Below are 9,938 nucleotides of genomic sequence, written 5' to 3'. Positions count from 1 at the left end.
AGTACTTTTCAGTAAATATGAAAATGACTTATTATTGACTTTCACTCAATGGAATAATCAGACTTTCTCACAATGTATATAAAGACTACTTTATTTTCTTGTTGAAAATGTCACAATTAATAAATTGAATTCTCAAAATGTTCTCATTTCTTTTTACCCATTCTTCCAGTTTTAGTTTCCTTTGTTGCAGGTGATTTGGTAGCTGGAAGAGATATGGTTGTCTTCTGGATTTTTAAATCTAGGATTTGAAATGCAGTTTCAATCACTTTTTGAAGAAGTTCAGAAGCTACTGACATCTGTATTTCATGAGCATCCTTGATAATTTTTTCTAGATTCTGAAAATTAAACAATTTATTGTAGTATAATAACAAGCAGTTTACAAGTCAGCAAGTAAACCCTAAACTAACTGACTGGAAGAGGGTTAATCTTTGTTCTAAATCTGCTGGAGCTTCAATGAACTTTACATGTGAAACTCTTGTTGCCCAAATTGCAGGCACAAAATATTTTCTTCAGACAATCAAACTCTAACAATTATTCACTTAGTTGAGTGACGGATGAAAAATTGCTTCATGTTGTTAATGGCAATACTAGTTCGAAACATAAAGCTTGTAAAATGTATTCCAGATCACAGACAGGTATATTTAAGGATTGGTACATCTTCTACTTGCATACATGTGCATACATGTGAGGTAAGGCAAAAGGGATAGGAAAACAGCTCTAGTTCCTGGGAATGGTTTCAAATGTCGTTGAGATCCCAGATCTCTACCCTGAAGAATATTTACCAGAAATTCCTACTGGTTGCAAGGCTGGGTACAAATCCCGTCTGCTTCATTGAAGGCCTGATGTAAAGGCGACAGGAAATGTGGCAAAATTATATTTTGTGCTGAATTTCACACCAAGATTGTCTCATTTCCTCAAATGACCTGGAAGCCAGGCACAATCTTGGCACTGAGGTTAATCGAGTAGCTGAAGTGGAGTCTAGAGACATGTCCAGGAAGACCCCAGAATCTTTAGGCATAAAATTGCCAAACCACACTGAATAAAGGGGCAGATTAGCAAGCATTCTTGGACTTTTAAGATAGGCCTGTCAGCTGCACCCTCGCACAACACTGTAGTTCTATATTTCCCACCCCTACCTGCTATTCAATTGGGTGACTGAGGTACATCCTACCGGTGCAGGCACCCACCTTCTTTACTTAAAAATCTGGGCCCTGAAAGCTTTTGTGTGAGAAGGATTTCAGGTCTCCAGTGCATCTCTGCTGCAAAACTGACTCTATGTGCTTAATAAGTGAATAAGAAGAATTCGCTAATAAATGGCTAATTATAAATAATAATACAGGGCTAACAAGGTAATTCATTATTGATATATATTTTCATTAACATTATTATTATGCATTCAGAATAATAGCAAAATGTTAGTTTTTCATACATACAATGTTGCTCAACTTGTCTGCAGTATTTTATAGCATTAACTTTAATATTAAGTTACTTGTTATTGAAGGAGAGAAGATCTTCATTAAATTGCCTGAAGAACGACGAAAATCCATTTGGTGAGAAAGGAATGAAGAGGAGAGAACAATCAAGCAAAATCTCAAGAGCTTCCTGACGTGCTTGACACTAGGATTGTCTGTTGAAACATCTGTAGGCAGGACAGTCCTGCCCTCTACTGTTAAGGTGGTTAAATGCAACAAAAAACAGAGATTTTTCAGAGTGAAAATTGAAACCTACAGGTTAAGTATGTGATACTATCACATGGCTACTTGACCCACTCACTAAGTCCAATATTATATATCCGTTGAGTAGTGTCATGCTCAAAATCCTGAGTTGCCCTAGGCCTAGAGGACCTAGTTTCAGATTGCACGTCAGCTGGCTGGTGACCAGGCAACAGCAAGCGTAGGATGGAAGGGGTGCTAGAAAGAATGTTGCCATCTTTGTAAGTTCAGTAGGTTTGTGTTCCATAGAGACATTGCCACTTTCCCAAGGTGGTACTTCAGCAATCCAGCTGCAATGTCCTCAAAGCCTCTTTGAACAGTGACATCTAAAGCAAAATACAGCAGTCTCAGTTTACACAGATGCATTTGATGGAAACTGTGATATTTGACATTGCATCATGGTGGGTTCCACAGGTGTGCTGATGGAGGTGACCATCTGTTCCACATTGAAAAGGGTGGGCTTCAAGCTCTGCACAAAGCCCTGTGCCAAGTTGAAGCTGGCCTTGTCTGTACCCCTGGACTTCGCATGCAACCTTTCTGGCAGGCTTCCCAATACACCAATAATTTGTGTGTACACACCCTTATTCTGTAGCCTGACCCATAGAAGTTCTCACTTGATTCCTCTTTAGCAGATCTGCTGGCTGAACTTTCTCTCGGATGAGCTGGCACCTGTCCGATTGTTTTCTCTTGCCCTGGCTCCTCTGCACTAGTGCACAGTGCCTCACCACATGCCTCACCATCTCCTTTATCCTCACCTCTAAAGTATGTGTAGTATTGGTCTCTTAGCTGGTGGCTGCAAGTGTAAGACTGAGTGATGGTGTCTTTTTATCTTCACTGTCTTCTTCTTTCTCCTCTGACTGTTGGTTTTCAGAAATGCAAAGGTGGCAACAATTGCATTGTGGTGAGGGAAGAGGAGAAAATAAGAAGTTCATGTTTACACAATCTGTAAATCAGAAGAGATTGTGTGGTAAGGGGAGGTGGAATGAGGAGGAAGTGGGAAGCGAGAAGGAGAATTAGATATGCTGAAGATTAGATATGCTGATACCCTCATCATTAATCTCTTCAGCAACAATCATCATTACTTCAGCAATGTTCCTTTCCATGAAGGCCTGCGCTGTCTCATGAGGGTTAAAAGATGCAGGCCTCACCTGTCTTTCTCCAGCTGCAATCTGTCAGTCACCTCTTTCTCCTGAAAGAGAAGTATGTCAGTGAGTGCAATATGTTTGGGTGTTTTGTTTGCATGCAAGGTGTGATATATGTGCAAGGTTTGAACTAATACTAAATATGTGAGAAATAGAAGGATTGAGTACTGACTGATATTGAGGGCGTGATTTAACACCCAAAAAGCAGAGTCCCATTTTGGGGGTGTTTCTCTGTGCTTGCAGCACCGAAAATGACCTCGCTATGAAACGGGACTGACTCTCTTACTTTGGCCTCGGTCGGGAACACCCCACCGAGACCGCACATACCTCACTTCCTTTAAATACCACCCGATCTCTCAACCCCCTTCAGACTCCCCACTGCGGCCCCCAGACCTCATAGAATCATAGAATTTACAGTGCAGAAGACCATAAGACATAGGAGCGGAAGTAAGGCCATTCGGCCCATCGAGTCCACTCCACCATTCAATCATGGCTGATTTCAACTCCATTTACCCGCTCTCTCGTATCTTACCGTGTCTAGATACACCACATCTAGAGACTCCACTTTATCGGCCTTGCTTGTTACTTGCTCAAGAAACTCTAATTGGTTAGTTAACCACGATTTCCCTTTTCACGAAGCCTGATTCCATTATGATTTTTAAGTATCCTGCTGTAATCTCCTTATTAATGGCTTCTAGCAATTTCCCTCCAACTGGCTAACTGTCCTGTAAGTTGCCTGCTTTCTGTATCCCTCATTTCTTAAATAAAAATATTACTTTAACTATTTTCCAATCTGCTGGGACACTTCAAGAATCTGAGGAATTTTTGAAGATTCTAATCAACGCAGGTACTATCTCCACAGCACCTTCTTTTAAGACCCAAGGATGCTGGCCATCTGCTCCTGGGACCTTTCAGTCTTTCGGTCTAATTATTTCCCCAGCAGCTTTTCTGGCGGCATGGTTGCACAGTGGTTAGCACTGTTGCTTCACAGCGCCAGGGTCCCAGGTTCGATTCCCGGCTTGGGTCAGTGTCTGTGTGAAGTTTGAACGTTCTCCCTGTGTCTGCGTGGGTTTCCTCCGGGTGCTCCGGTTTCCTCCCACAAGTCCCGAAAGACGCGCTGTCAGGTGAATTGGACATTCTGAATTCTCCCTCTATGTACCCGAACAGGCGCCGGAATGTGGCGACCAGGGCATTTTCACAGTAGCTTCATTGCAGTGTTTATGTAAGCCTACGTGTAACAATAACGATTATTATTATCATTATTATTTAGTGATGGTGATTATTTTAAGTTCCTCCCTCCCAAACATCTTTTCATTTTCAAGTACCTTTGGAAGGTTTTCTACCATGAAGACAGGCACAAAATACCTGTTCAATGCCTCTACCATTTCCTTAATTTCCACCGTCAATTCCCCAGGCTCACGAGACTTCCGGTGGTGGGGTGTGTTGTGCGTTCATAGGAAAGGTGGCTCTCCTCTTGAACATTCAGAATTAGGCACTTTTAGCCCAAATATCATCCGCTAAGCCAACCAAAAATCTCTCCACCCTTCTCCGAAACCATCACAGACACAGAATTATGCCCTCAAATCCACAAAGGGGCAGAAAGGACAATGAGATCAGTAAGAGACAGGAAAGAAAGGTCAATGCGGCGGACACAGGGAGAGAAGCGGAACAGGATATGGCGGAGTTAGACAGATCGCCGACATTAATGCCAGCCTATTTGCCAATAGGCCAATGGATGGAACTCCTAACACAAGAGCTCCTTAAGCATAAATGCTATAAAGAAGGAGATTTTGGTGACAGTGAAGTTGGCGGTCGCAGATGCCTTGGCCCCCTTGAAGGAGAGGACAGAGCGGCAAGAACCGAAGGTACGGGAACTCGAGAAGGCGGCTACCGACCAAGATGACTGGATCGCATCATTGGAAGCAGAGGTGGCAAGGTTTGTGGTGGCCCGGGGAACATTCAAGGGAAAGGTGAAAGACCAAGACAACCAGTGATGCCCTCAGAACCTCGGAATTGTGGGCCTACCAGAGGGCATTGAGGGCAGAAACCCCACAGAATTGTGGCACAAATCCTGGGTAAGCCGGTCAGGGGTGAAAGTCTCCCCATGCCCCCAGAGGTGGGCAGGGCCCACAGGTCACCCCAGCAGAGGCCAAAATCAGGAGCAGCACCGCGGGCCATCGTTGCCAAAGTACACCAGAACAAGGAGAAGATCCTGAACTAGGTAAGGCACAGGCAGGCTTGCAAATGGGAAGGGCAAACGATCCGCGTGTACCAAGACATTGAGGCCTACCTAGCCAAGTGATGCAACCATCAATTCACTAGAGACAGAGAATAGAAGTGAATAGCGGCTTTAATCAACTAGAACAGTGCCTGCCTGCGACTGCTCTGCTATGAGAGCCGCCTACAGGGCAGCTGTTCTTTATACCTCCCCTCAAGGGGGCGGAGCCAGGGGCAGAGCCCACAAGGGCACCAACATGATACAATCAGTGTAGTACAGTACAATGGTCCATAGGTGGAGCCCACATGGGCAACAGCGTGATACAATGTAGTACGTGGTGAATGTTTACTATAATACGTTCACCACACCAAGCACCAGGCCGAATTCAATGGAGCCAAAGCAACTTATTTTAAAAGAAAGGTGCTGTTTGGGATGCTGTATCTGGCCAAACTGTGGGTGACCTACCAAAATAGGCAACACTATTTTGCACACCGGGTGAAAAAGAGGAGTTTGTAAACAAGAACGGGCTGGGAAAGCAACAGCAACAGCAATAATGGACACAAAAGAACAATTGCACAGGATGAAGTTGCCCCGCTTTCGCACAAATGAAATCCGAGGAAGTGGAGGGGCGGGGGCAGAAGGGTACCAAAACAGGAAATGGGGGGGGGGGGGGGGAGAAAGAAACACAATGGGCCGAGAATGGAGAGATCGCTCCCAGGGGTGCAGCCACCACACTAGCAAGCATGCAGCAAGGGGAAGTGAGGGAAGAGAGGGGGTGGGGGCCGTAGCGCACTCCCGACAGGGAGAGAGCACTTGTGTGGGGGGGGGGGGGGGGAGATAACAACACTAGACCACATGGGAAGGAGTGGGGATGATCAAGGGGGGAGAAGGTAGAGGGGGAAAGTCCACAGGGTTGTGGGGGGGGGAAGGAACGGGAGGGATAGACAGGCCCGGGGCGGAGAAGGCAGGGAAGGGGGGATAGAATGTTGGTTGAAAAGGGTGATGACAAGAGCAAAGACATCGTAGATGGCCATCTTGGATGTCCCCCAAACAAAAGAAAACCCCAGACTTCAGGGGCACATCCACATGGCAAATATGGCACCAACAGCCATCTTAGGTCGCCCCCAAACAAAGGGAAACCCTGGAGTGCAGGGGAATGTCCACAGGTGGGGGGGGGGGGGGGGGGTGGAGGGGGGGACAGGAACCACCCTCCCCCCAACCAGGATAGTCATCTGGAACACAGGGGACTTAACGCCCAGTGAAAATATCCAGAGTTTTCGACCATCTGAAAAGCCTGAGGGACAACGTAATCTTCCTCCAAGAGACGCACCTGAGGGAGAGGGACCGACTGAGGGCAAGACAGAGCTGGGTGATACAGAGGTTCCAAGAATGTTACAGGACGAGGGGCTGGGGTGGGGTGGCATACTGTTCAACAAGAGGATGACCATCACAGCGGCAAAGACAGTTGTGAACCCGGGGGCAACGGTATGTCATGGTTAGCAGTATCCTGGAAGGAGTATCAGTGGTGCTTGTGAATGTGTATGCCCCTAACTGGGTGACACAGACTTTATAAAGAAAACCATGACAGAAATCCCCGACAGAGAGATCGGGTTTTCGAGTTTCGGGTAATCGAGTTTTTTGAGGAGGTGACAAAGATGATTGATGAAGATTGGTGGATGTTGTTTCCATGGACTTCAGTAAAGCCTTTGACAAGGTGCCTCATGGTACAAAAGGTGAAGACACACGGGATCAGAGGTGAGGTGGCAAGATGGATACAGTACTGGCTTGGTCACAGAAGGCAAAGGGTAGCAGTAGAGGGGTGTGTTTCTGAATGGAAGGTTGTGACTAGTGGTGTTCCACAGGGATCGGTGCTGGAGCCTCTGTTGTTTGTAGTATACATAAACGATTTGGAGGAAAATGTAGCTGGCCTGATTAGTATGTTCACGGGTGACACCAAGGTTGATGGAGTGGCAGATAGTGTTGAGGTTCATCAGAGGATACAGCAGGACTTAAGATAGGCTGGAGACTTGGGCAGAGAAATGGCAAATGGAGTTTAATCCAGACAAATGTGAGGTAATGCATTTTGGTAGGTCTAACTTAGAGGTGTGCAGGTCCACAGATCTTTGAAAGTGGTAACACAAATGGACAAGGTAGTCAAAAAAGCATATGGAATGCTTGCCTTCATTGGAGGTGGCATCAGTGTAAAAACTGGCAAGTCATGCTATAGTTGTGTCGTGTTATGTACTCTGGGATAACATAGGTTGCAACTGGATGCAGCTTTAACCAAAAGATACTCCAGACCTTGAAGTTAGTTCAATCTGATTTATTGAACCAGTAGCACAGTTCTCTATGAGTTCGACTCTCTGCTAACCCAAGTGTGGTTACTCTGTCTGACTGAACCAGACTAGCTCTTAGCCACGTGCTGGAGGTGTGAAACTGTAAATACACCCTGAATCACTCTGTAGATGTTCATCAGTGAACGAGGCAGAGTGTGAGCGCCTCGTGCCTTTTATAGTGAGATACCACCCCTGAGTGTCCTGCCTGCTCATTGGTCATTTCCTCGTCTCTGTGTTCATTAGCTACCTGTCTGTGCCTGTCTGTATATGATTATATGCATGTCTGCATATCATGACATCTTCCCTTTTTTTTAATGTTTTGTTGGCACTTGGGAACGTACTTACACGTGGTGGCAAATATTAACATATTTATAAGCGGTGGCATATGCGAACGTATTTACATGTGAAGACAGCTGTCTAATGTGAGAAAACAGAACATAGCAAATAAAACAAATGTTCATAAGTCCAGTCTCTGGGGCTTGCGTCTGATCCTTGTCGACTGCCAGAGAGGTGGTGGAGGGGACTTGGGCGCCTTGAGAGGGGGGATGGAAGCCTGACTGGTGGCCTCGTAGTTCGAGGTATCAGGAGGTGGCAAAACAACTGACGGAAACGGAGAAGAAAGCAGTTGCGGGCAGGCAACTTTGCACAGTACCCGTCTGTTTCGTCGTACAACAGAACCATCAGCCACACGTACAACATACGAGCGGGGCGCAGCCTGTCGAACAACGACAGCTGGAGCAGACCAGCCACCATCTGGTATCTTGATCCTGACAGTGTCTGCCGGGGATAACACGGGCAAATCGGTGGTATGAGCATCATAGCCCTGCTTTTGCTGGTTTCGGAGCTGCTGCACCTTCCGCAGCACCGGGAGGTGATCTAGGTTGGGCAAGTGTATGGCTGGAAGTGTCGTCCGCAGGTCCCTGCTCATCAGGAGTTGAGCCTGCAACATGCCAGTGGACAGTGGGTTTGCCCTGTACGCAAGCAGCGTGGAGTAGATGTCAGAAGCAGAATCCGCGGCATTGCAGATGAGCTGTTTCACAATGTGCACCCCTTTTTCAACCTTCCCATTGGACTGCGGATAGTGTGGGCTGGAAGTGACATGTTTGAAATGGTATGACTTGGCAAACATAGACCCCTCGTGGCTGCTGAAACACGGCCATTGTCACTCATGACAGTGAGTGGGATACCATGCCTGGAGAACGTCTCCTTACAGGCCTTGATGACGGTCCGAGATGTGAGGTCTGAGAGCTTCACGACTTCAGGGTAATTGGAGAAATAGTCAATAATCAACACGTAGCCAGGACCATTCGCACGAAAGAGGTTGATGCCTTGGACCACGGGGAGGTCTTGATTTCATGCTGCTGGAGCGTCTCCTTGCTCTGCACTGGCTGGAAACGTTGACAGGTCGCACAGTTGAGGACCATGTTCAAGATGTCCTGGCTAATACCGGGCCAGTAGACAGCCTGCCCTGGCTCTGCGTCTGCACTTCGACTCCCAGGTGTCCCTCATGGATTTGGCGGAGCATCAAGCTCTGGAGATTGAGTGGAATGACAATCCGGTCCAGCTTGAGGAGGATGCCATCAATCACCGTCAGGTCGTCCTTTACATTGTAAAATTGAGGGCACTGCCCTTTCTGCCAGCCATTGGTGAGGTGGTGCATGACACGCTGCAAGAGGAGTCTTTGGCTGTCTCCTCGCGGATATGAACCACCTTCTCATCAGACGCCAGGAGGGTGCTAGCACACAGCTGCACCTGTGATTCAATCTGCCGGATGATTTCCAGCGGTTCACTAGGCAATGTGATGGAGCGGGACAATGCATCAGCGATGATGAGCTCCTTGCCAGGCGTGTACACTAAGTCAAAGTCATACCTTCTGAGTTTGAGGATGATGCGCTGCAATCGAGGCGCCATGTCGTTCAGGTCCTTGTGGATAATGTGGACCAGAGGCCTATGATCCGTCTCGACAGTGAATGTCGGCAGGCCACAGGCATAGTCGTGAAACTTGAGAATGCCAGTAAGAAGACCCAGGCATTCCTTCTCTTTTTGCGCATACCTTGTTTCGGTGGGCGTCATGGCCCTCGATGCGTAGGCTACCGGTGCCCAGGATGAAGTGTCATCGTGTTGAAGCAGAATCGCACCAATGCCATCCTGGCTCGCATCTGTCGAGATCTTCGTCTCCCTGTCTGGGTCGAAAAATGCCAAGACGGGTGCAGTGGTGAGCTTGGCTTTCAGCTCCAACCACTCAGCTTGATGTGCTGCCTTCCACACAAAGGCAGTGGACTTTTTTACCAGGTTTCGTAGGGCCGTGGTGTGTGAGGCCAGGTTTGGGATGAACTTGCCCAGAAAATTGACCATGCCCAGGAAGCGCAGCACCGCCTTCTTGTCTTCAGCGACCTTCATGGCTGTGATGGCCTTGACCTTGTCTGTGTCCGGGCACACGCCCTGCTGAGGGATCTGGTCACTTAGGAACTTGTGTCGACATGCCAAAGCAACATTTGGACCTGTTCAGCTTCAGGCCATTGGCATGGAC

The 9,938-nt window shown here is 47.3% G+C and overlaps 1 protein-coding gene across 3 annotated transcripts in view; it reads right to left on the bottom strand.

The window, feature by feature from the left end:
• Positions 1 to 75: 75 nt before the first annotated feature.
• The window catches only part of c4h8orf74 (chromosome 4 C8orf74 homolog), a 76,183-nt gene continuing 66,320 nt past the window's right edge, over positions 76 to 9,938 (bottom strand). For 2 of the 3 annotated variants that reach the window (XM_072499035.1, XM_072499033.1), the window contains one exon: positions 76 to 335. In XM_072499035.1, coding sequence (XP_072355136.1) covers positions 144 to 335 — 192 coding nt within the window. In that variant the 3' untranslated portion in view covers positions 76 to 143. Of the gene's footprint in view, positions 336 to 2,860; positions 2,902 to 9,938 lie in introns of all 3 variants that reach the window. The other variant, XM_072499034.1, reaches the window with a different exon arrangement.

Source organism: Scyliorhinus torazame, chromosome 4 (genome assembly GCF_047496885.1).
Source record: "Scyliorhinus torazame isolate Kashiwa2021f chromosome 4, sScyTor2.1, whole genome shotgun sequence".
NCBI classification, from domain to species: Eukaryota; Metazoa; Chordata; class Chondrichthyes; order Carcharhiniformes; family Scyliorhinidae; genus Scyliorhinus; species Scyliorhinus torazame.
This window is presented reverse-complemented; position numbering and strand designations above follow the sequence as displayed.